Below are 26,896 nucleotides of genomic sequence, written 5' to 3' on the forward strand. Positions count from 1 at the left end.
TTTAAAGAACACACATATAATAAAAACCTAACAGAGTAATAGTTTGTAATTAACTGTACAGATCCAGAATCTTTGAAATCTGAGTGTGGGAATGTAAGGAGTTTCAAAATGGCAAATGTGTTGAAACCCCTGGCCCCCCCATAAAGCTTGAAACATGCTAATGCCAAACGTAAGTGCCAGCTGTACCTATTCTGAAGTAATTTACAAATAAAACAAACTCTTCTATTTGTGGTTACTAATCTTAGTTACTAATCTTAAACTGTTGTAGTTTCTTCTTTGCAAATTTACGTTGACAGAACTGGTGAAGAGAGTTTACTTTTAAAGATGCAACAAATCCAATTAATTCTCAGTTTTCAGGATTGAAGAGTTTGAGTTGGATAAAGTCACTCTTAGCTTTGGATTGCAAAGGATCAAACCACAAAGTGCTCTGTCAGTCTTTTAATTCAGATTCTCACAATTACAGTATGTTCAAGCAAAGTGTTATTGTTTTAGATGTTCATTGTAGCAGGAAGCAGCCTATAGCCTGATTACTACTTTACTTAGCATTGTAGCTGATGCTATTGCGTTTTTGTCATCGGGTTAAGATGTTTCTGCACTGTTTACTAGATAATCTCTCAGATTATTATAACTAATCGGCCAGATTAATCACTCCGTTGGTATATTTTATTTTAAACCAACAGGATGGCGTTTATTAGATGATGGATAAAACATGAAAGGCTATATTTTTGCTTTCAGTTGGTCAGCTAGTTTTGCTTTTACTTTGTTCTGGCAGCAATGGGTAGCAAGGCTTTTACAACCGTATAAAGCCCAAGTGATACAAAGCTTCCTTCAGAGCCCGTATGCAGTCTGTTTACTTAACAATATAGTGACCCAGGCACTGAAGGAAGGGGTGGGGTGGGGGTGGAGGGGTTCCCCTCAACAGGATTAGAGGCTACACCAGCTCGGTGGAGCACAATCGGTCCGTGCCAGGCAGGGTTAGTGGACCAGTGTGGGGGTAAATCATAACACAAACACAACAGCAGACTGACGCGTCCTCAGATCTCTCTGCACATCTGCAGGGCTAGTCTGGCATCATCTTAGCCGCCCTGGAAAAGGGAGACTTTGTTCTCCAGCTCTTAGGACGCTTATTTGTTTATTCTTGCAAAGGTCTTGTCTGTCAGTTTGGATCTTAACCTGTCTTCTGACCAGAGAATGATTTGAAACCTTGAACATTTTCGAAACAGTCAGTGTTATGGGTCAGGCTACTTCAGTCTTGGAAGAGGGTGAGTGGAAATTATTTTTGCCTTCTAGCACCATTAAATGTCAGACGAATCCCCGTCGTGTTTATGATGAAATGTTGGATAGGCTCGGTAAAGCAGAAAGTTGCCATGTATTCGTCGATTTAGCTTTAACCCCAGCGTTAAAAGGAGATCTTGTCTGACGTACATGTTTCACAAATAGCACAAAGCTCGGTTCACATCAGATGTAGGAGTGAAGGGGAAGTGAGAGGTTTAGGACAGGAAACGTTTCACTTCAGTCAGTTCAGTGTGTGTGTTTTGTTTCTAGCATGTGTACGTCAATTAAGTTTGCTGTGTGTTTTTCTCTTCCTGAGTAAAAAAAGACTCAGTTGTCACCACTCCCTTACCCTCCTCCCTCTTCCTCCACATGTATTGTCACTAAACCTGATTGGGTTACACTATAGCACAAGCTCTATTTTTTTCACCTAACGCACACACCCCTTCCTAACAGACTCTTCTTTACCTCGCACAAATCACTGGCTGATCCTCCGGTAAGCACAAATCCATACAACGGCTCTAACAACCTCGTCCAGCGTGAGTCTGACATCTTTTTACGTAGCACTCGCCTTCCTGTTTGCTGCTGTTCCGTAAACTATTGGGATACTTAACTTGCTTAAACTGTTAAGTATATTAGAAACATGTATTAGAAAAAAGTAGTCACAGTTGGTTAATGTACTGTTAGAAGTTATTTGCCATGTTTTCTCACCCCAACAGCGTATTTATTAATTTAAGGATTGTTTGTGTAGTTTAGATTATGAGTAATCTTCCATTCTGCTCTTACTTCTGGTGTGTGGTTGAAGACAACACAGGAACAGACTGCATTGAATTAATTTCTATACATGGTATATTATCAACTCCTACTTTATATACGGCACATCTTAAATCAATTTCTAGAGCTGATTCCCTGATAAGCTTTGTTGTTTTTGGCAGCACTCACACATAGACACGCTTCATGTAAAAGTGAAAAAGAAGAGTCCTTTTTTAAGATATTGTCACTTCAAAGAGGAAGTTAAGTGTTGTTCCAGTTTAGCTTCTGTCAAGGATTTTTGTTGGAAACCTGATGGCTGAGGAAGAGCCATCCATCGCTCTCTGCTTCTTTGCAGATGCTGCAGCATGCCCTGTAAAAAGCAGTGAGAACACGGGACACACAGCAACGTGTGCAGCATATACTGGCAAAACAGCTGGTGTTGTGAGAGGCCAGGCAGACAAAAACCGGTGCACTGTTCGTATAGGAGGACGTCATATTCTCATTGTGTTCCTTCGTCTTTTATTCTAGACTTTATGCTGTGGTTGTTAATAATTATACTACATATGTAAAACTGGGTTTTACTCATTTGAATCATGTCAACTTATTGGTATGCTTTTTATATTGGTGATTAGCATTGTTAGCGTTGCTCACTATTGACATGGGTCTATAGGTATAGACATAGAGGATGTAGAGCCTACTTTAACTCTTGAGATTTACAAAAGTCTGCCAACATTTCCAAACCCCACATGTTCCATTAACAGACCTAACCTGGTTGCTCACCACCTTACTGGCAACAAGCAGTACTGGTCTGGTTCTGGTCGATGCATCTTTAATCTTAATAATTGTCAAACCAAAATGCAACAAAAGCTTCATCATTAACATTTTGTTTCTGCAAATTTGGAAAACAAGAATCAAGCATAAGCCGTCATAAAGAGGTCCATATTTTGTTGTACATTGTTATCGTTAGAGTCCGTCATGTTTCGGTTTCAGTCATGTTCAGTCATGTTCTGGATCTTTCTGATATTGGCCAACAGTTTATGCTGACGACCATTCAGTCAGAAAGATCTTCTTTCATTTTCTGCTAAGCTGCTCTGAACTTGGGGAAGTGGGAGACACGTTTTCTGAAAGGATCCTGTTTCGTCTTAAAGGTCCCCAAGAAGCCCGGTCATAATTTAATATTAGCACGCATAATTTAGAATGACTTGTACCGACAAATGTTTTACAAATGATTACATTTCACACAAAGTCTCTGTTGCTTGTCTCTGTTTGTCGATTGCCATATGGTCCTGCGTTTTCCTTCCCAAGATGAAGCAGATGGCTCCTTTAATTCCTGAAAGTATCGTTAATCACAATCAGACCCATCAGAGGCTCCCTTTGTTAATGAGAACAGAGGAGAAAATAAACGCTCCACATTGTCAAGAGTCAAAGTAGGCTTTAAAGAGCCTCACGCTTTGAGTAACAGCGAGTGTAAATGAGACATCCTCCTCCGTCCGTCCTTCTTTTCCTCTCAGACACAAGCTTTGATCAAACTGCTCCATACGCAGTCTGACTTGACCTTCCACCGGTGTTCCCCTCATTTTATATTACTCTTAGTAGTAAGACCTAGTAGTCGTCTTTGACACTGCAGTATTTGTATGCCATTAATCAAATGTACGACAGTCATGACCCTGTAAGTACGTATTTATTCATTTTTCTAATCTCAGAGAGCAAAGAGGCCCGTCGAGGAGAGAAAGCTAAAGAGGACGGCCTTCATGCATCCCCTGCTCTCGATCCCACTTACTTTGAGGTGCCCACAAAGGAAGGTCACATGGCAACTAATGGCATCCATGAAATTCCCACCAAGGACACAGAGGATGCTCCCACTCCAGGCAGCACCACTGCAGGTCAGCGACATTTACTTTCTTCATCCAATTTACCTGCTCTGGCTTTTTGCTTTATAGACAATTTTATTATGAGATTTTTAATATTAATAAAGAATAATTTGTCTTTTTTTATTTTCGTGCAATATTTCACTGTAGTCGAGATGGCTTTAAGGAAAACTTCTCACGTCACAAAAAAGCAACTATGCTGCGCATCAACATTTTAAAAAGTGCTTAAGTGAGCAGCCTTACTTTTGCTGTTGACGGGACACAAAACTAAAAGTGCACTGTCTGCTCCACAGCTCAAGGGCACGCCTCCTTCACCATAGAGTTTGACAGCACCTCTCCGGGGAAAGTCACCATTAAGGACCATGTGTCAAAGTTCACATCGGACCACCACAGGTCACGCACCAAGAAGAGCGCGGCGGGAGGCAAGGACCTCACAACGCTGCAGGCCGCCATGATGGCGTCGGAGAGCAAGGTGGCTGATTGGCTGGCTCATAACGACCCCACTTTGGTGCGCAGTGAGTCAACAGAGGACGACGGCAAGAGCACCAAGAGCATCAAGAGCGACGTCCCGGTCCACCTTAAAAGGCTCAAAGGTAAAGGTCCGCCTCTTTTTACCCGGCATTGTGTTTGCACTAAGAAGGCTTCTATTTACTGTCTCTAACATTGCTGCTTTGGGTTTGATTCTTCTTTTTTTTTTCATCACGGGTATCCCCTCTAAACACTCAGTGATGTTTGAGGCATCGTTGCTAGGTATATGTTAAATAAAACTAGCTAATTTTGTAATTTCCTTTTTCAAGCTTGTCTCCTGCAGAGTTTCCTTCCTTACAAAACTTCAGACTGTGTTCTGTGGCTGAGCTCAGATGATTTTCTTAGCTGTGAGCATGTCGTTTTTAAGTCGCCACTATTTGGATTAGTGCAAACCTTTTTTTGACAAAGGCATGCATCAAGCCTAAGGTTGGAAGTTTTTAGTCAAAATCTTCTATTTTTTGCATCTTAGTTGTCGGGTGCTGGCCTAAGTCTGTTGTCCTAAGAACAGTCCACAGTATACCGTTCTGACTGGACCCAGTATTTGTGGAAGTTACCGCTGAATATTACACAGTGAAGTACAGAATAAGTATCTTATTTAAGGAATGACTCCCTTTGACACTGCTGTGAAATCCTTTGAGTTTATACTGACTCTACGCTCTTTAATATTTTCCAGTCATGCCATTGTGGACTGAATATATCCGTTTGCCAGTGTTTGTTTTATTACCACTTTATTATGCAAAACTATTTCCGTTTATCATCTTCTACCGATGTTTTAAACAGACTCGTGCGTCAAACCTCCAGTTTTAAAAATCACCACTAAGCCTCCTTAAGATAACTCAGAGGCATGCTGTATAAGCGTCTGCCTAAACAAGCTTGTGATGTTTATTATTATTTAACATGAATTAGAGCATTTCAAAGCTTTCTGCTGGATGCAGTTTTTCCTTTTAAACACTGCTTTCCTAAATTAAAGCTGACACACACCAGTGTTGGTATTCCACTCAAATTGCATCACTGAACGATGTATGCTACAGATAAGTAGGTACCGGCTCACAGAGAAACGTCCTAAAGTTTGGTTACAGAATAAACAGGTCATCCTAAAGGTTGGCTTGATCTGGTCGTGGTTTGCACCACTGTGCAGGTTTGTTTTTATCATACAGTCAAATAGTGCTTAACTGTAACTCATAGCTGGCTGGAGCCATGCAGCTAAGTTGTTTCATTGCCAGTGCGTCAGCTTTATGCAGATGCAGGTTTATCAATAAATAATGATGTTAAAATGGAAATAAGGATTGTTTTCCCAGTGTATGAATTGACTACTTACTATTTGGGATCTATATTTGTCTACTGTAGATTTTATATTTCTAGTCTATTGGATTTTTTATATGTCTTTTAATTAAAAAAATATTACCATTTCTATGGATACTATAATATATCGTAATCCCCTGTTATCGTCAAAAGGAAATAAGGTAAGTCAGTTGGCTGGTGCATGCTCTTTAATCCCCCATTGTCTCTCCCAGTCTTAACCAACACTTAGGGTGGTTTCTCTTTTTATTGTCCGAGTTCCCAGTCAGAAAAACAAGAAGAACGCCTCCTAATTGTCCAAATAGCAACTGAGAAAGTTCCCGAGCAACCTCAACTCTGGTATCCTTCACGACTGCATGCATGTGGGATGTTGTGGAAGTTATAGTATTTTTTACAGTTTTTAGTTCATTAAACCAGAATGGCGTTGTAAACATGTTATCGTAGTGTTTGAAACTGTAACACTAAAATATGTTGTTATTGGCTTGTTCTGCTAAAAGTAGCTTTGATTTCAGAGCCAAGGCGCACGCAAGGCGACTTTCAACACTAGTTTTTAACGTTACACAAGCTAATAATTAGTGGCCCCTCTGGCCCAAGAGTGAGACAAACCAGAACCCTGATCTCTCATAGAAAGGAGGCCAAGTTCAAGGGCTTTTATTAATCCAGGAGGTGTCATCGAAGGTTTGTTTGTCTCTGGCCGCCTTTTAGCCTAATAGATTAGGGGAGGAGCCTCTGCGAGCCGATGTGAGCGATGGAGCTAATTTATCAGATGGAGGCAGGACCACTAACGGGTGTGTCAGTCCAGTCGGCTGACGGATCGGTTCACCTGATGGATGGTGTTGTTTCTAGCTGATTGTCCGACTGACGTTTTTCACTCCAAGGCACGGGTGAGTTAAAGGAAGCTGAGAATAAGATGCAAGAAGGGCGTTGAAAAGACAGACTGGACAGAGGGAGAGAGGAGGCAGACAACAGAGAGGGACTGATCCAGTGTGAGTTGACAGCTGGGAGGAAGGTTTTCTCCTGCCGTTTGCTGTAGGCGTGTCACGTGTGGAGAAAATGCAGGTGAGGGGAGGAGATGTGGGGGGAAACGGAGCTGAAATGGCAACGAAGGCAGTATTAGCTGCAATATCAGCAAAGGTGAGTGATCAAATAGTGGGTGGTCGTCTGGGTTGCAGTCTAAGCAGAAAAGAAGGCAACGAGGTAGGAGAGAGAGAGAGATGCCTCTGGTTGAAAGTTGTTATAGTAACAGCGGTGCGGTTGATGCAGATTCTGGCGGTGAGCATCTGTCTGAGTGTGAAGCGGCTGCAGTAGCCGCTGTGTGAGGAACACCTCTCCCAAAGGTGTGGGAATTATGTGGTGCTCTGGCGTCTGGGCCGTGTGCATGTTGAAGGCATGCTCAGCACCGATCTGCAGAGAAGCAGCGCAGCACGTGCGAGCGCAGGCATGCGAGACGAGCTCAGGGTGTGCCTTAGTGGTGCCAGGCAGAAAGAGCAGAGTTTCCCCAAGGGAACCGTGAGGAGGCATCCGAGCCAAAGCTTTTCATTTCTTACCGTTAAGGTAGGAGATTTTTTTTATTTTTGTGTTAAAACATTTTATTCTGTTTGTTCTTTGGTGTATAAGCTGCTGTGTTCATTATTGCAGCATAGTCAAATTATTTTAGATGCTTTTTCTGACGGTATATAACTCTTCATGAGCACCAGGTTAAATATGTTGTTCATATAGGCTATAGGCATTAATCTATGAGCGCTTTAGGTGAAAACAATATTTTTCCTTCATAGCAAAAGCTTAAAAGACTCACTGTGGCCAAAATTCAGCTTCCTGTGTTGCTTTGCACTGCTGGCTTGGACAAACTACAATACATTGGATGTTTGGGGTTGCATGCTTGCTTGTCTGTTAGGCTTTGTAAAGGAAGTGCATCCGTGTGTGTGTGTGTGTGTGTGTGTGTGTGTGTGTGTGTGTGTGTGTGTGTGTGTGTGTGTGTGTGTGTGTGTGTGTGTGTGTGTGTGTGTTGCTGGTGGTCAGCTTCACTGTGAGTCATGGTGGGGCAGCCGGGACGATGCACTGGCCTCTCACAGACACCTCTGTTCTCCTCCGGCCCCGCCAAGGGCTTCTTTGTCCACAGCGCACTGGATGAAAGACCTGCCTCTCCTGCCTCTCTCTGTCTGCTGATCGCTCAACCTACTGTAGCACTCTCCCTGTGCTTTTAATTTCTCAGTTTTTGTTCCCTACTTGCTCTTCTTTTAGATGATTTAGTCTTTATTGCACGATGAAAACTAACCAAATAAAAATACAATTGGAGTAAATGAGCTGCAGAGGTGAGAATCCTTACAGAAATTAATATTGTAACTCAGTACAGGGGCGCTGGTGAAAGATGAGGCTCTTTGACACAATCAAAACTGGAAAATGTGCAAAAACGTAGCATTATTTATTACTGCAGACTTTTTTTTTTTTTTTTTTTTACTTTTGCAGCACCTTTATTTATTTTTTTGTCATAGGCTTACAAGAGAGCATTGTGTGCAATAAATCATATTTCATAGTTGTATATCATCAGTTGAGGTTATAACCGGTGCTGAATCGGTGTGATATTATTGCAATGATGATGACAGGTTGTCATTAAGCTTCATTTTCCAACGCCAGCCTCTCGTTCTCTAAAGTCCAGATCAGCTGTGGGTGTCGAGAGCAGGGAAGGTCCATCCTGTTTGTCAGATGTATTACTGCCAAAACATTTCAAGTGCAATGCTTCCTATCAAATACTGCATTTGTTCCTTTTGCACATATTGATACTGATAAGAATGACTTTATTATTATTTCGTTATATTGCAAAGCTCGAGTTGGTTGTTTTTCACCACAGTGGTATTTGTTTCTATCTAAGCCTTCCCTTCACTTATGATATTTAGTAATACAATGTACAGTATTTTTTTTTTTTTTTGTGCACGGTTAAATCTTGTTCCCCTGGTCTTTCTTGGTGGGTGTCTTAGATTTTTTTCAACCCGTGTCTCGTACATGGACGTATACGATCCATGATTGTGTCGTTCTCTGTTTACAACGTGGCCAGCCCTCTCTGTTTGAGCTTTAGTTACACAGCCAGTAAAATGACACATCAGGTGTGGGCATTAAAAACAGTGAGAGTCCCTCTAACTGGTCAGACACTGGTGAAATATATGCAGAGCAGGACACTTGAAATATAATATCCTGGAAAATACTTCTTTCAAGCAGCCTTTTGCATTTGCGCTACTAGACACAGGGATACTGGAAGAAACATTGCCATTTGTGTCGCATTCTCAATAACTGAAATAAATTGCGTAGCTCTGCTACAAAATTACACAAGTGTGACAGATCAACAGATTTGAAGGGAACATGTGAAAGATTTTCCAACTCAACTTTCAACAGAATGAAAGTTGTTTTATAGATGTAACGTTTTGCAATTAGTCAATCATTTTTCTAAAATAACTGAAAACAGTCAGATATAAACTATGATGGAGTAGCTTCATTGTATGATTTTCTCAATGGTCGTTGTGGATATTTATTGTTTTGAGGCAGAAGGCAGTCAGTTTTAGTATTTAGAAACAGGTATAGGTTACTTAGGACAGTAGAAGTTGGTTTTACCGCTGCACTTCTACAGCCTGAGCACACTGCACTGCACACAGCACTGCTTCTCTGTAACCCTAAGTAGCAATACGTTGAATCCTGAGCCTCCTTCAGGGTCTGCTTGTTGTGTTTTTTTTCCCTCTTTAATCCAGCGGCTCTTTCCCCATCCACTCTCGTCCCTTTTAACACATCCCCCAACCGCGCAGCTCCTCCTCTACTATCCCTTTTCCCCTTTCACCTCCCCTCCTCCTTCATCCCTGGCCCTCCACCCACACTCCTCCATGTCTCCCTTCTCCCCTCCCCCTCCTTTAAACTGCCTGCCGCTGAATTAGACAGGGCCAGTAGTTGTGTGGGTGGCATGTCTGGGTTAGTGTGGCACCGTCTTCCACCGCACAACCCAGAAAGGACTTGCTTCCACGGACGCATCAACATGTGAGGCGGGCGTGAAGTGGTCGGTAAGTCAGAGGTTGTGCCGCAGGGATCTGCCTAGAGACGACTCAGCGATTTGCCTCAGGCTCCAGAGTTTGTGGTAGACTTTGGCTGTGAGGGTTTGCATGTGTTGGTCAGGTGGAGTCTTTGTTTTCTTTTTTTTCTCACGATACCTAAAATGAAGCAGACGTGCAGACAACCACCATTGTTCCGGATTACACAATTGGGCTGTATTCAATTTCAAAGAGTAAACGTGTTGTTTTTTGTTGCTATGAAACTGTTGTTCAAATGTCAACAATCAGAGTTTGTTGAGAGTTGCCTCTTGTTTTAATTGAGACGGCGTAAACTTTGTACGACTCCTTTCTAAATCAGATATTTAATTTTTATTCGGAAAGGATCATGGAATCAACTTTTTGTCTCGTCCCTTCTGTGTCTCAGTAGGGAGCAAACACGAGGACGGCACCCAAAGCGACTCCGAGAACGGAGTAGGCCTGCGTTTCGCCAACCGTAGACACGCCCTCGAGGAGCGCCTGAAAACGGCACACAACCACGTGGGCGGAGGAGCGGCAGGGGCGACTACGACCGTCAGCGGGACCAGAGCAGCCGGTAGCCGAACGGCCTTCATGATCGAGTTCTACGACGAGGAAAACCCTCGCAAGCGTCGGTCTTACTCGTTTTCCCAGACTGCTCCCCTGCTGGGGGGCGGAGTAGGTGGAGAGGGACTGTGTCCTCAGCCTCCATCTCACCCGAAGGTGTTTAGTATTTCAACTTCTGCCGCCTCAACTGCAGATCCAGGTAACTGTGAGCCGGCGTGGCCATTTGCTTCTCAAACGTTGTAGCCATGTACACTGCAAAAAGAAAACTGAAAATAAGTAAAGTTTTCTTGAAATTAATGTATTTCTCCTTGAATCGAGCAGGTAAATAAGATTATCTGCCAATGGAATGAGTATTTTTACACCTAAAATAAGATAATTCGATATATTGCACTTGAAATAAGATGATGGAGATGAATTGTTCCTATTTTAAGCGTAAAAATCTTATTCCATTGGCAAATAACTTTTTTTTACCTGCTCAAACCAAGGAAAAATACTCTCATTTCAAGAAATATTTTCTTATTTTTAGTTCTATTTTTGCAGTGTAGTCAGATCCTCTTGCAAAAGTGTTCATGCCTGTTGATCTTTGTCATGTTATAACAACAAGCTTTAACATATTTAATGGGATTCTGTGTGAGAGACCAACACAAAGTGGTGCATAATGTCAACCTGAATGAAAATGTTTTTCAAAATCTGTTTTTAAAAATATAAGAATTGAAATATGAATTGTGTGGCTTGGATTTGTGCACCAAGTCAGTACTCAATTTGCTGCAGATACAGAAAATAAATGTGAAAGTCAACACTTTCTACGATTGGCTGCAGATTCTTAATTGTATTTAGGTCTGAAATGTTGTGGACGGAGAACCTCTGTTCCAGTCTCAAAATCTTCTAGAGCCTTTAACAACTGTCCTGTCTGTAGCTCGCCCCATCTTCCCATAAACTCTGACCAGCTTCTCTGTCCCTGCTGAGGAACAGCATGACCTTCCACCACCGTGTTTTATTGTGGATATAGTTCAACCAGGATGATGCACAGTGTTGGTTTTCCATCACACGAAGCATTTTTCATTCAGACCATGTAGTTCAGTTTGGGTCTAGACTGAGCAGAGGATCTTTTTTGCATGTTAACTGCGTCTCCTTCGTGGCTTGTGGCAACCCGCAAATGAGACTTTTTATGGCCGCCAATGGGTCCATTCTTGCTTCTTTCAACAAAGGCCAGGTTTGTGGAGTGAAAAACTAATACAAAGTCCTCTGTCAACATATTATCCCACCTGAGCTGTGGACTTCTGCAGCTCCTCCACAGATACCACGGGCCTTTTGGCTGCTTTTCTGATTAATCCTCTGTTATACCGGCCTCCCCGTTTAGGTGGAGAGCCACGTGGTGGCATGTTCTCCATTTTGAAATGAACGGTGCTCTGTTAAAAACCATAAGGAGGCTAACCCAGCTAAGCTTTAGCTCTGACTTTTCTGCTGTGTTCCTCAGTCCACTGTTTGCTACCAAACCTCAGGCCTTTACAGAGCAGATGCATCTATAATAAGTTGAAATCAACACTCTGTTTACTAACTACTGCTGAAGGCAATTGGTTGGACAGGAATTTGTCTTGATGTATGAGAGTAACGGGGGTGAATGCAACTGCATGCCACACTCAGATACGTCTTTGTAGGTGTTGAAGACTATGTATCACTTTCTTTCTTTTCACAATTTATTCTAATTTTGTTGGTCTGTCACATAGAAACCAAATAAAATGCACATTGAAGTTTATGGCTATAAGTAGAAGGAAACATTTCTTGGGTTTTGAATAAATTTGCAGGACTCTGTGTCACACTGACCAAACAAGACAGTCCGTTTAGTTTAACCATTTTCTTAATCTCTGTCCCTCAGGTAAAGCTCCCGCTCCAATACCAGCTACCGTGACTGTGGGCGCTCCCACCGCTGCCCGTGTGCTCCTCAAGCAGAGGTCAGAGGACCAGAGTATCGGCCGGAGCTCGGCCAGCACTGGGCTGGCAACAGGCAGCCCCACGACCCCTAGCGAGGGTTCAGTCCTCGGCAGAGGAGCGGGAACTGCTGGGGGGGAGGCAGACGACGACCACAGTGATAAGGGGACCTATACTATCGAGCTAGAGAACAAAAACCCAGAAGAAGAGGAGGCCAGGCGCATGATAGACAAGGTAGGGATATGTCTTAGCCACAATCACATGTTTTAGGGATGCAGTTACAATATGTTCTTCTGTCTCAGAGGCTTTACAGGTTAGAAACTGCAATTAAGTTCTCCAGGAGCAGATAAAAATAAACTTTTCTAAAGTTCTGCTTCAAAGTTTAACGTCAGCAGCAGTTTTCAGTTTTACATTCAATAATTGAGAGGCTGGGCACAATTTACTGCTCCTGACTGTTCTGTTTTTTAACTTCTATTCCTTTTTATTTAGAGGTGTTCTTTGAGAGTTTTTTTTTTGTTTTGCCAAACTGTAACAATAAAGGAGCTTTTGAAATGAAAAGTGTATCATTTAAAGTGACTCTGCAGTAACTATAAAAGCAGAATTAAAGCAAAATGCAAACGGGCTTCTGCTGAGTTAATAGTCTCTTTTACTTGCTTCGTCTGCACTCTTGTTGTGTTTAGCGAGTACCTTGAGACAAACTAACGTTGTTGCACCGTCATCCCTCTGTGGGCCTGCTTGACCTCCAGTAGCCCCGTCGACTCACCTAATGCTTCTGTAATAAGCAGGAGGGACTTGCTCTATCAAGAACTGTCCTGTTCATTAAGCAGTGCTGCAGGGTGGATGAGATCCATCTGTTTCCTGCTGCTGCCCCGTCCTAAAACGAAAACGTGACTAAAAGAGACGGCCGATAAACAGTGACTGATGCAAGAACATCGGTGGACAGCAGAGAAGCACAAATCATAGTTTTGCAGCCCATATCTGACCTTTTAGTTTTTGTGACGCTTTGACCAGCCAATATCGATTTTAGGTAATTCAAATTTTAACACGAGAAAAAAAAATCAGCACAGCATTCACAATATATGCTTCTAGCCTTCTTGCCGTAAGCGTTCATTATTTATTTATACTAGGAACAGAAGATGTTACGCGTGTGGGAGAGCAGTCACTGTAAATGAGGGTTTTACTAGGTAATTACACCAGATGAAATGATTACGCTATTGAAATTTGAACCTGTTTTAAGCATCTAGTGTTAGCGATTAGCATAGTTAGCATTGCTTAGCAGTGTCCTTACTTTGTGACTTGAAAAGGCTGACAACATTTCCAAATATTGCGTCTTCCATGGAGGATTAGAGGTTTAAAAGAGGAAAAAGATAAAAGAGAGCACCTTTGCTTTGCCTTACTGTTGTGTGCTGAATCTATTGCTCTCTGATACCTTCTGAGCCCCAAAGATTCACGGACGGGTGTAGATATATTGTAAAAACTACTTTTTTCTTTCAAATAGCATCTTGCATGGTTTTATTTCCTGTGTCTTCATTTCTTAACACCGTGAACCATAACGGTCTCCCTGCATCAATCACAGCATCCGTACCATGGAGATTTATGTTTGTTCCCCCAGCCTGGTAGCACTTAGTTGTGGTGCATTCACTGACTTTCTCTGTGCATCTCTTGCAGAAATGCTATTTTCTGAACCGTTTAACCCACATAAATACTCTCAGAAGGAATAAAGTAAATGATATCACAATTTTTTTGAAGCGTTTAATGCAGGTGTTATCTCAGCACAAGCAGTCGTATAATTACTGCTCTATATTTCGAGTCCACGTAAGTCTGGATGCATTAGACTCTAAACTAGAAGTGTTTTTTATGTTAATTCCAGTAATTAGCTGACACGCTAATTGGCACAGCGCTTACAGCTGTCCGCTCTCCCTCTCTCATTTATAAACTGCTCCTGTTGTTTCTCTTTGTTTCATGTACATAATCTGTGAAGCGGAGATCAGCACTTTGAATAAACAATTTATTTTGTTTGTTATTGTTGTTTATCACAGAAAGAATATAGTGGCAGTGTTGACTTTCTTTAAATAACTGTATTGTGTGCACTTTGCACATAAGCCATACATAATTCTGCAAGGTTTGCATGGATTACTAAAATGTTATTCCGGCAGGTTTCCAGTTTTTCTTGATTCATAAAGGGTTTTTTTTTTTTTATGTTTGTAGGTGTTTGGGGTTCAGGAGAATGCAAACGCCTCGGTTTTGTCTGACCTAAAAGGAAAAGTAAAGGACTCGGGAGAGACTGGGAAAGAGGTACTAATCTGTTTTTAGTCTTAAGAAATCCACGTAAAATAAATAAATTTGGTATTTCCCTGGGTTACTAGTTTTATGCAACAGAAGAGACATGGAGGAGTTTTTATAACGCAAGTCTGTGGCTCCTGTGACTCATCCACTTTACTCCACTGGACTGTAAGACGGGAGGAGGCTTCATCTTCAGCGAGTGACCTAGATCACACTGGGATGAGGAAAGACGTTCAGCCCTCCAGGCGTTTTTAGAGGAGGGAGGGGACAGTGTCTATTCGCACTGGCATCCTAAATGTCTCTTCAATTGCTCTTTTATGGCATCTATTGGGTCTTCTCTTCCCAAGTGATACACAAAGTCTTAATTAGTTTCCCTGGAAACTCGATTTGAGATTTAATTTGTATTCATTAAATGCAATTAAAAGCAGCACCAGTTATTGGTTTGCATACACTGATCATGGGCATAAATGCCATATTTGGATTTCCATTTTTACTGTTTTTTTGTTTTTTTTCAGAAAGTAATAATTATAAAACAGAAAACATCACTCATCTTTGCACAAGTCTGAGTGTATTGGACATTTTTTTTCTATTTTTTTTTTTTTTTTAATGCAAAACTCTAATCCATACAGGCCCCAGATTATACATACAGGCTCCAGTATGCATACACTCATAACTAACATTTAGTTCTCCAGTTGCAGAGAAGCCACAACCTTTTGAAGCATTAAACACCTTCTCACATAATCCTGGTTGGATATTTGAGCGCTCCTTTTAATTGGCTGATTTTCTGCTACTTTATTTAATCATTAATTCATATTGAATGAATTAGTTATATTCAGAATATTACTGAAAATGTCATTTATTTTAGTAACTCCATTCACTCTTACCTTTATTTCTATTACTTATGAGGATTTTCCACTTACAGCTAGTAAAAACAAAACATTGAACTTTAGAATACTATGTGAGACCAATAAAAACAAAAGTAATATAGAAATGTGGCCTTAATGAAAAATAATGTTTATACCCGCTTAAATGTTATTTTCTAAAAGGTATTTTTAATCTGACAAAAACGAGCCTCCATGCAACATTTATTTTAATTCACTGAATATGACTGTAGTCCATAAACAGGAAGTGTAATGTAAACCTTCTAAAACTAGTTTTGATGTGTGTTTTGGATCATTGTCAGGCCAACAGTGTCCAGATTTAAGACATTTAACATCCAGGAAGCATCAAGACTAAAGTCGATGAGCAGGTCACTGCCAGAACTCCACTGTGACTGCTCACAGTGAATTGGGGTTTAGATCAACATGTACTGACCGCAAATAGCTGATCCACCTTCACGCATGACTGAAACTTTCCGTTAGCCACATGGACAAACTAAATGCCTCCTGTAGAAAGATCTGTCCGGTCTGATCAGACAAAGATGGAGCTATCTGGCCAGAGTGACAGGAGCAATTATTGGAGAAGTCAAGTTGTGCTTTCAAAGCTGCCGTACCAAGAGTCAGCGCCAGTGGTGGCCGCATCATGCTGCGGGCCTGTTTTGCTACCAACAGTATTTGTGCATCACTCAAAGTGGGTGAAATGATGAAGATCAAGATTCAGCTTCTAGTTCTTCAACTTCTCAAATCACTTGTTGCTCTTTTAAGTCTGGGACATGACTGGGTGTTTCAGCAGGACAGTGATGCCTAACACACATAAAAAAGATAATCTGGAATGTATAAAACAGGATAACAATTAAGTCTGGGGAATGTACCTGACCTGGGTCCTAATGAAAGCTTGTTGAGTATGCTTAAAAAGTCATTGGAAGCAAGTCAATCAATTAAAACGAACTTTATCATTGCAGAGAAGAAAAGTAGTCAAATATCCATCAGAACTGTGCCAGGACTTTGCTCATGGCTGTAAAAGTGAGGAGGTTTTTCTGCAACTTCTTATGGGACATTCATCCTAACATAAGTGGGGTGTGTGTAAACTTTTGAACCTCGGTAGAATGGTGAAACTTCACAATAAAATAAAACTTTTGCACCTAATTCTTGTTTTGAAAATGTTTTAAAGATGTATAATTATCATTATTCTACCCTGGGAAAAGAACTGAAGATTAAAAGCTCATAATTATTTTCACATCCATGTCCATCATGGGTGTATGTAAACTTCAAAGCCAATATTATATTTAACTTTAATTTTTAAGTGTAAATCAAATACTTGAATTAAACCTCCTTTGACCCTTTATTAGAGTCTGGTTTCCTTTGGTTCATCCTTATTCTTTGTGTCGCCTCAGGCTCTTGTTGGTGACTCAAGCTGGGTCTCTCAGTGGGCCAGTTTAGCTGCTAATCAAGCAAGGACCGACCCAGAAGGTTCTGGAGCAGAAGCAGCGACATTCCTGCACAAAGAGCGAGGTATATTCACCCAAACCCAGGAGAACAAACTTAGGCTCAGGTCAAACTTTAGAAAGTGTTTAAAAATAATCCGTATCGAATCCTATGATCAGTTTGGTTTTTTCTTTCCACTTAGGGTCGGATGCCTTTGAGTCTGCGCCCCCTCCCCTGGGCAAAGGTGAATTCTGCTCCAGTCTGACCGACCGTAAACGCAGGACCCTCCCCCAGCTCCCAGTGGATGACCCCAGGGCTAAATCCAGTCCCAAAGCACTGAGGTCTGAGATAGGGGAGAAACAGGACACTGAGCCCCAGGAAAAAGAGAACAAGGGAGACGGAGAGTCCCCCACCCCCATGGAGGGTTGCGAAATGACCAACAAACTGAAACAAAGCTCAACCACGTCCTCTCCGTCTAAGGGTCCGACCCGGACCACTGAAAGGAGGAAGAGGTCAGAGGAGAGGAAAGGAGGAGAGGCAGGGGAAGGGGGCGAGAAATCTGGGAAGCCTCTAGTCCGGCAGGGTAGCTTTACTATTGAGAAACCCAGTTCAAGTATCCCTTCAGAGCTCATCCCTCGTATCAACAGAGGCAACAATGGGCGCGAGCGCAGCGACTCTGTGGGCAGCATGGATACAGCTACTCTGCTTAAGGACACAGAGGCTGTCATGGCGTTCCTAGAGGCTAAGCTGAGAGACGAGAACAAACTAGACCAGAAAGGTGGTAAAGCTACAGGCCCCAGCCTCCCTGCCCGGACTGACTCCATCTCTCCCGAATCAGATGTGGACACAGCCAGCACAGCTAGTCATGCTGCTGCAGAGGCAGGCGGGAAGACCGCAGCCGGCAGCATGCAAAAGCGAAAGTCTCTCAGCAGCATGCATCGGGAAAAGAGCAATATGAGCACAGCTTCTAAGACGGCCTCTGGAAACGGCAGCGCCCGTGAACGCTTGGAGAGGAAGGCTAAAGGTAGAACGGCCGAAGCGACGACCCGGACCGACACGCGTCGCTCCGCTCAGCCCTCGTCTGCTTCCTCCAGAGCACGGCAGCCTTCTCTGGATCTCACCGATGACGACCAGACCTCTTCGTTTCCCATCTCTGACATTCTTTCTTCAGACCAGGAAACCTATTCTGGGCCTTTGGGGAACTCAGCACATAGAAGAGGGTCTGAAGATGTCCTCTGTTCCAACAGCAGGTCTTCCAAAACGTCCATGAGCGGTGCGTCCAAATCCAGCCGAAATCTGCAGGCAGCAACAGCCTCCTCGCTCAGCAAGCAGGCCTCTCTGCCTCAGCCACGCCCCACCAGAGCCTCCCTTCTCCGCCGTGCCCGACTGGGGGATACATCTGACACGGATCTGGCTGATGCAGACCGGGTTTCTGTAGCCTCCGAGGTTTCCACGACAAGCTCCACCTCTAAGCCACCAACCGGCCGGAAGGGGATGACCCGGCTGGACCTGCTGGCTCAGCCGCGGAAGAACCGTCTGGGCTCCATCTCAGCGCGCAGCGACTCTGAGTGCACAGTGAACCGGCCCTCCGCTTCTTCGGCCCGCCTGTCCGCAGAGACCGCTCTTCGTCTCGGCTTGCGCTCCTCAACACCCACAGAGAATCGGCTGACGCCGAGGATGAGAGCCAACAGTGTGTCAAAACTCAACGAGCCCAAGGCCAAAACCACTACATCTGGATACTGCTCGCCCACAGGTGAGCAAAGAAACTAAGTGTCTGGTCTCTGAGGCTTCTCAGTAAAAAAAAAACAATCACTCTATTGCCAAAATTGACTTTGTACCGTGGTTGATTTTAAGAAAACTAGAGATGCACCAATCTAGAGTTTTGTGGCTAATTTCCGATCTCTAGTATTTATAAAGATTTAAATGGAAGAAATCGGTTGTAGCTGATTCCTATGATTCCTATTTCTCCTTAAGTATTATAATATAAGAAGAAATGAGACCAGTTTTACAAATATATTTTTCTACCCTTCCACTTGTGAGAGGTTTTTATTCCTCTAGTGAGCAGAGGAAACGTCACATGGTGCGTAGAAGAGAGCAGTCGTTGTGAAACCGAGTTTTTAAAACAAAATCAAAATGATTTGACATTTTAGCATCTTATTTGTGGTTAGCATGGCCATTGTAGTGAAAACAGCTGTCTTTGCACATAGTCTCTGGATAATGCTCAGATTAATTAATTAAATGTTTTTACCTTCAGGTCGGCGCTACAGAGCGTTTATTGGTAAAACCAACCGTCACAGAGATGGCTGTCAGTCTGATGAACACGTAACAGAGTACCCTGGTTGATACTATGCATATTTACCCCAATCTCTATATTCACATTCACAAACAATGTCTATAACAAAGTGTAACTGAAGTCAAATTCCTTGATATATGAAACAAACAATTCAAAACTGGTTCTGATTTCCAAATCCAGCATCATAAGAGACAGATTGAAAGTTTAAAAGGATAAAACAACATATTCAGCCTTCCTGTTTTCTGTTAAAGGTGTTGCTCTGGGAGTCCTGAATAAAGCAAATTGTGCTATTTTCACTGATTGAAAAAAAAAACTGCACATTTCACAATAAGCATTTAGTCATCTTAGAAAGACTTGTGTTTCAGACCAGCCTATCAGTGTTCAGGGTCGGTCAAGCTGAAAATCAACCCATTCCGCACACCGGCAGATTTCTCGGTTGATTTCTAGTGTAAACATTTCTCAGTAAGCACTGGGACTGTCTTGACATATCCTTGTGCATTGGTCTCCATTGTTCAGAAAGCTCTCAGCCTGAACCTGCAGATGGGGATGCTGAGGAAGAGCTAATGGGTACGGTACCAGAACCATAAAGTCTAACTGTGTGCAGAGCATGTGTGTATTTTAACATCTCAGATCTGGGTCAAAACTATTTTCATCACAGTTGTGAACAATTCTTTAGGGGTTTTAAACATTTTTTATTGAATGTGTAAACCTAATATTGTTAGTAATAAATAAATGGGATTTAAAGAGTAGTTTTTACTGTTAGTACATCACATCAGTTCCTGTCAAAAATCTCGTCTGTGATGACCCAGCTCTGCCAAGCTTTTCATAGCTAACCTTGTGTCCCACCCGTTAATCCATTGGGTGATGCTACGTTGATGAGCGAGCTGCTTTGTTTACTCTGTAACACTTTGTCTGGTGTTGCTCTGAAGAGATGGACTGAGCACGGTGTCATCTCGTTGTGTTGGACGTGGACTAACAGAGCTGCTGTTTGAACATTTGAAAGCAACTTAACATGCAGCATTATTGCTTCTACATTTTGTTGGGCGCCTTGAAGAGCTTTAAAATATTCTTTGCAGCTTGTTTTTGTGATTTTTGCCATCACTGAATATGCTGTCCAACCCCAAAAGACACCTCACAAACCACGGTGAACTAATTTCCTCAGGAGTGGAGCTCCAGCATGTAACATGCGGTGGCGGTCTGGGGTTTACAGACACTCATCATACAGCTGATTATCATGGTCATATTGAGCTTTTAATGGTTATACTAACTGGTATCTGTCCAAGGAAGGATTACACTAACATTTTCAATGACGTTTAGAAACAAGAATTGGGTGCATATGTTTAATTTCATTGTAATACAAACATGGTCAAAATTATACATACAGGCTCAGTTATATACTTTCTCTACTGATTTGGTTTGATGTTTCTCACCACGCTGCACCTCAGCCATACATTTTCCTGTGGCTATCAACAAGGTTTTGCCATAATTCTGGTCTCAATGTTTGACCATTTGTCACCTTTTGAGGTTTGAATGTGGACCCAGATACAGAAACTGACGAGGGTAGAAATGAGTAGAGTGTTTATTAACACAAGAAAAACAAGAAGAACTTACAGGGAGAACACAGGGAGAGCCGGACGTGGAAACCAGAGGAGCGTGATGGAAGAATCCAGGGAGGGACAATGAAAAACAGGGAGATTACATACTCAGGTGGGGGTGGAAAATAACATAGGAACCAGGTGAGCTAATCAGAGGAGGTGTGGAGCAGCTGTGGTAGAATGAGAGCAGAGAGACTGAGGGAGGGAGACTAATAAACACAAAGGGAGCTGAGCTAAGGCACAAAGGGTTCTCCATATAAAAAGGGGAAAAAGCCTCACAGTGACAACATAAACCAAAATTCACAGAAAAAAGAACCCAAAGAAATAACTAAGCAAGTTAATACAAAATAATAAACTGTATATGTAAACACTAACAACAATAATGATCAAAACAGAAGTGAACTGAATACGGAAAGCCTTAAATAACAATAAAAGCCTCTGAAATGACCAAAACGCAAACAAACCCATGGATAATGACAGCACTCTGCTTATCAGAAACAGTTTGTGGAAATTGGTTGGATCCTGGCAGGGACCGGGCCGTTTGTTGAAGTCGGAGCTTTTCCAAAATCTTACCATTATCCTGCTTGTGTTTTCGGGGGGCCGTCATTCTGATGAAGCTCCCAGTTGTGTCAAAGCTTGAAGCGCCTGACCAAACTGGCTCCCTCAGATGAAGGGAAGTTGGTTAGGCTCAGGTCTGCCACGCACTGGATACCTCTGGGTCAGCGGTGCCACAACCCGCAGGAATGCATGTTTCACATGGACCTGAACCGAGGAGGGCTGACCAAAAAAGAAGCCAAATCTGAAACAAAAAAGTGGACAAACCAACACAACACAAAGCTGCTTATGGCGGCAGGAGACAGAAGCTGAGCTGTTAGATTGTATAATTTTGACAGAAAAAAACCCTGATTCCAAACTTTTGCACCAAATTCTTGTTTTTAAAACACATTGAAGTTATTTCCTGTATGAATATGGCGTACACCGTGACAAGGATGATGCACACTTTATTTGAATCCTAAATTCATCTCCACTGTGAATGTGTCAGACCAGAGCACAGTTGACCGGAGGCTGCCTTTCCGTTGCCTTCGCAGTGTCCAGCAGCAGCAGGTGGCGCCGCCTGCCGCCCGAGTACGGCTCCACGTCTGAGGAAGAGTTCGGCTCCGGCCGCAACTCTGCCAAGCACGGGGTTCGCTCCCACGTCCGGCCGCATCATCTCGTCCAACACCGCGGCTCGCGGCTCGGCTCCACCACGAGCTCAGGAGCCCCGGGTGTGGCGCCGAGTCCCGGCGGAGCTGCCATCAAACACCGCATGAAGGAGCAAGAGGGCTACATCAGGGACTGGACCGCTCACAGCGAAGAAATAGCCAGGTACTCATCTGTACGAGACTGCTCCACCAGCTGATGCTTGAAATTGAACCTTTGATGCATGTTGTGATGTAGCTGCACCCTGAGTCCTAAAGAACCCTGTCTGATTAACAGGTTATTCCCCTGTGTGCGCAGGATCAGCCAGGACCTGGCTAAGGACTTGGCCATCTTGGCTCGTGAGATCCACGACGTGGCCGGTGAGATCGATTCGGTCAGCTCCTCCGGCACCGCCCCGAGCACCACCGTCAGCACGGCTGCCACCACCCCGGGCTCGGCCATCGACACCCGGGAAGAGGTAGGCCCTGCACGTCCCGCGCAGCCGGACACACAGGAGAGCATGAAACAGGTGCCTGGTTTTCTTCTTCTTCTATTGCCGTAACTTTGCCATTTCTTCCTGTGTTCGTTTTGGGGGAAAGCGGCTGCTCCTCTGCTGCTTCATAGCTTTCATCTGCTGGTCTTTATGCGCTTTTATCTGCCCCACTCTCATTTCCTAATTGGTTTCTTCTCAGTTTGAACTTAACAAAGGCCAAGCTTTTTTCTCACACCCATACAGTATTTCGCACATTCTAACATATTTATTCAACTCATTGAAATACAACTAGAGAAACCGCTGAGCAAAATGATAGTTGTAGATTGTCTCTTGTCTCCTCTACATCTCTTCCTCTCTGCTCTCTCACAGCTGGTGGATCGAGTGTTTGATGAGAGCCTCAAATTCAGGAAGATCCCTCCAGTTATCTCATCCAATAAGCCGCCAGAGATTAACGGAAAGCCTGTGGAGCACCAGCCCCGGGCTCCTGACAGCCGGGAGCCACGGGCCCTAAGGAGGCGCACCTGGAACCGAGAGGAGGTGAGGAGCAGACTAACCTAGCCCCAAATAGACGGGATATTGGGGCTTTTCCAGTAGAGGCGTGCTTTAATTGTGGTGTTTGTGGGTGTCTAGGCGGTCTTGGACAGCCTCCTGATCCACTCGGTATCTCAGCTGTCAACCAAGATCAGACACTCTGTTGACAGGACAGCAGGAAAGATCAGGTATTTATTGTTTCAGTATTTATTATCAGTTCCTGGCTAAATGTTTTATGGTTTTATAAGTTTGTGACTTATTTGTATTCAGCCCCCTTTTCTCCGTTGCCCCTAAATAAAATCCAGAGCTAAACTGCTGCCTTCAGAAGTGATAATTAGTAAATAGAGTTAACCCGTGTGTATGATCATCAGTATAAATACAGCTATTGTCTGAAGGCCTCGGGGGAGAACATTTGTGAACAAACAGCATCCTGAAGGTAAATGAACACAGCAGGTCAAAGAGAAGGAGACATTTAGAGTTGAAACAATAACCCCAGTTTTCACAGTTTTCAACTTCAGTTCATCATCTGGATATGGAAAGAATAACGGCACCAATACCAGGTCGCCCACCCCGCCTGGCAGGTCAGGGAGCAATAGTCAGAGGAAGAGCCTGGCTGTTATTCAGGCGAGCCAAGAGGAGAGCCAGTTGTTGAAAAAGGGCCACAACAAGCCAAGGTTGCAGGTTGCCACAAGCCATTTAGGACAACCAGCAAACATGTGGAAAAAGAGAAAGTTTTAGCCTACATACAATACTCTGTGTGATGGAAAACTTACTCTGCACATTACCTGGAACACGCTGAGCCCACCAGGATACATGATGGTGGCAGCATCATGCTGTGGGGGCAGAGAAGCTGCTTAGAGTTGATGGAGAGATGGATGGAGTGGAAGACAGGAAGAAGACTTGTTCAGAGGATGCAGTAGGCTCTTAACATACAGCAGGGCTACTACGAAACAGTATGAAATAGTATGTCCACGTGTTAGGATGCCCCAGTCAAAGGCTAGATATAAATTTAACAGAGAATCTGTGACAAGGCTTGATAAATGGTGTCCAAAGACGCTCTCTGTCCCATCTGACTGAGCTTGAGCTATTTTACAATGAAAAATGTTTAGCCTGCACATCTGCGGGCAGATGTGCCAGGATGGTAGAGACAGGCTCCACAAACCTTTCAGCTACAGCCATGGTGAAAGATGATTGTAGTAACTGTTGCCACGTGGGGGTTGAATACAAATGCAACTGCTAAGTTTAGATTTTTAATTGTAAAAGAGTTATAATAAAAAAACATTATTTTCTTAACTGCTTCTGAATTATGCACTAATTGGTGTTATCAGATAAAATCCACTTGATTTTTTTGTAATGTGTCAAAATGTTAAAAAGTTCCAGGGGCTTGTAATTTGTTTTCCAAGGTGCTGTATATAGACAACGATTCAGCAGCTGACCTTCCTAATGTTGTGTTCTCCGTGTTGAGAAAGATCCTCTGCCTATACAATTGTCTGATTTAATGTTTCCCCTTTTCCTCCCAGGATCTTGTTCAAAGACAAGGACAGAAACTGGGATGACATTGAGTGTAAGCTGAAGACGGAGAGCGACGTTCCACTTCTTAAAACCTCCAACAAGGTACAGAAAACTGTCCATGTAAACAGCAGAGTTTAACAAAAATAAATGGAGGTGAGGAGATTGTCACCGTTTCCCCCGATGTTTTCAGGAAATCTCTTCGATTTTTCTGGAACTAAAGAGAGTTGAGAAACAGCTCCAAGGTAAAGCAGAACACAATCAGCTGGGCAGAGAACTTGTTTTCCTAAAAAAGTGAATGCAAAACATGTTGACAGCGTTTCCTGTATTGCTTGTCGCCCTGTCTTTGTCTCAGTGATTAACGTGATGGTGGACCCAGATGGGACTCTGGACGCCTTGGCCAGCCTCAGCCTGAGCAGCCCCACCGCCCCCCCGGCCAAACCCCAAACCGCCAAAACGACGCTCCCCTCCGCCTCCAGCCCAGCCAAAGAGTCGCTGCCCGAGATCCTCCCTGGGCCAGGAGGCTCAGCGGTCTCCAGGCTTCAGTCTTCCACCACCAGCACAGAGGGCAGCACGCGAGAAAGCATCGTGGGTTTGGCCCTAACGGGGGTCGGAGGGCTGCCCTTCAGTCGCAGGCGGCCGAGCGGGGAGGAGGCCATCGCACAGAAATGAGCGGGAGGTCTGCCTGATGAGCCATGAATAAACATGAGCATGGATTAGTGAGTAGGCGGCCTGCAGATGGACAGTCTTCTTTTTACCCCACGGTGGCCATTTTGCCGGCTACAATATCAATAAGCAGCAGAAATCCTGGTCAGAAACAAACGGGGACTCACTACCCCACTGACCGATTTATCCAACAAACAAGTAGAAACTGACCCCCGAATGATTCAGATAGCCTGAGGAACTCATCTCAGCCACCAGCTGCTCGCGCTCCATAACCTACCTGATGTCCTCTGGACCGAGGGCTGCCAGGGGACAGCCTCCTTCCCTCCGCTCGCCTCCTTCGTGTGTCTGGACCACTAGGGACATGCCTTAAAGCTCCTCCCCCGTAGCAGCATCAAACCTTCTCCCCTCAAATACTGCTCACCACATTTTTTTATGAGTTCACGCAACACAGACAAACTGAATGGGTTGTAAAATAACACTTTGACATGTTTTAGCCACACTCCGCTGAATGCAGTCGTCCAGCGCAAAGAATATTTCTGCCCAATTATGAGAAACCACATGCGCATGGTTTAAAGCTAGAAGTACTGAGATTATGGCAGAAATCAGGCAGAAATTCCCTCATGTAAAATGGTGACCACTTGTCGACTCATCTGGGTTTGATTTATTAGGTTTCCAGTCGACTGAGTCGACTCCCCTCCTGTTTCCACCTTTCCTCCCCTTTTCAGACACAGTTCGTCCCTACAGTAGCACACGAGACTCAGCTACAAGTCTGACCTCCAGCCACTGGTGGTTTTGGCCGGCAGTAGCAGCTCGGCTCATTATTCACCAGCGTTTTTCTTTATTGATTTAGCCATTTCCAAACTCTTGTGCCATTTTTTAACCTATCTATTCTGGGAAAGTAAAAATGAAAGTTCATTTTAATGTTGTTGTTTTTTTTATGTTGCTGGGTGACTATGGACTGAATTTAGTTCCAATATTGTTGCATGCAAAGAACAAGTTTTGTAAATGGAAATTTGAAAAAAAAAAAAAAAAAAAAAAACAACAATCCAGAAATTTTACTTTAAAAAACTTCTTAATTACAACAAGGTTTCTAGAGTAACTGCTGTTTTCTTAGATTTAATTTTTTTCAAATGCAGACAAATACATACAAAAAAATTCTAATGTTATTTTTTCAAAGATCTTTTATTTTTTACACATTTTATATTTTGACAATTTATTTTTCAAAATGTTTTTTTTTATTTCACACATTTTATATTTTCACATTTTATTTTAAAAAAATTATATATTTTTTCAGATTGTGTTTTACAAATTTCATTCTTTTCAAATTGTGTTTTATGGATCAGATTCTCTTCACTTCTCACTTCTGGGGGGTGGGGGGTTTTCCTCTGGAGTGAGGAGCAAAGACACATTTCTATTGGTCTGCATGGATGTTAGCAGCAACATTTTTATTGGTCAATACTACAACTACATTATTTATAAAGCACTATTAAAAAAACAGCAGCTGTGACAAAGTGCTGTACCGACCATAAACAATAAACATTCAAAATAGGAAAAAAAAAGATTACAATAGAAATATAAAAGGGAATTAAGAGCTAAAGTCTCAACATGTGTTAAAAGTCAAGGAATAAAAATGTGTCTTAAGGCGAGTTTTAAAAGTGGACAACAAAGGGGCATTTCTAATGTGGAACAGCAAAGCGTCTCTTAACTGAGGAGCAGCAACACTTAAAGCTCTGTCTCCTCTGAGCTTAAGTTTAGATCTCCGTACCTCCAGGAGCAGCTGGTCAG

At 43.0% G+C, this 26,896-nt stretch overlaps 1 protein-coding gene across 7 annotated transcripts in view; it reads left to right on the plus strand.

Annotated features, from left to right (window-relative positions):
- The window catches only part of cep170aa (centrosomal protein 170Aa), a 67,650-nt gene extending 42,364 nt beyond the window's left edge, over window positions 1-25,286 (plus strand). Inside the window, exons 9-23 of one of the 7 annotated variants that reach the window (XM_036125856.1) lie at window positions 3,729-3,908; window positions 4,187-4,486; window positions 10,173-10,529; window positions 12,207-12,493; window positions 14,468-14,554; window positions 16,815-16,932; window positions 17,048-18,598; window positions 19,655-19,705; window positions 21,822-22,098; window positions 22,210-22,441; window positions 22,775-22,942; window positions 23,036-23,124; window positions 24,457-24,550; window positions 24,639-24,690; window positions 24,801-25,286. In XM_036125856.1, coding sequence (XP_035981749.1) covers window positions 3,729-3,908; window positions 4,187-4,486; window positions 10,173-10,529; window positions 12,207-12,493; window positions 14,468-14,554; window positions 16,815-16,932; window positions 17,048-18,598; window positions 19,655-19,705; window positions 21,822-22,098; window positions 22,210-22,441; window positions 22,775-22,942; window positions 23,036-23,124; window positions 24,457-24,550; window positions 24,639-24,690; window positions 24,801-25,117 — 4,160 coding nt within the window. In that variant the 3' untranslated portion in view covers window positions 25,118-25,286. The remainder of the gene's footprint in view (window positions 1-3,728; window positions 3,909-4,186; window positions 4,487-10,172; window positions 10,530-12,206; window positions 12,494-14,467; window positions 14,555-16,814; window positions 16,933-17,047; window positions 18,599-19,654; window positions 19,706-21,821; window positions 22,099-22,209; window positions 22,442-22,774; window positions 22,943-23,035; window positions 23,125-24,456; window positions 24,551-24,638; window positions 24,691-24,800) is intronic. The other 6 variants (XM_036125859.1, XM_036125857.1, XM_036125858.1 and 3 more) reach the window with 6 other exon arrangements.
- The last annotated feature ends 1,610 nt before the right edge of the window (window positions 25,287-26,896 follow it).

This window comes from Fundulus heteroclitus, chromosome 22, assembly GCF_011125445.2.
Source record: "Fundulus heteroclitus isolate FHET01 chromosome 22, MU-UCD_Fhet_4.1, whole genome shotgun sequence".
Taxonomy (NCBI): domain Eukaryota; kingdom Metazoa; phylum Chordata; class Actinopteri; order Cyprinodontiformes; family Fundulidae; genus Fundulus; species Fundulus heteroclitus.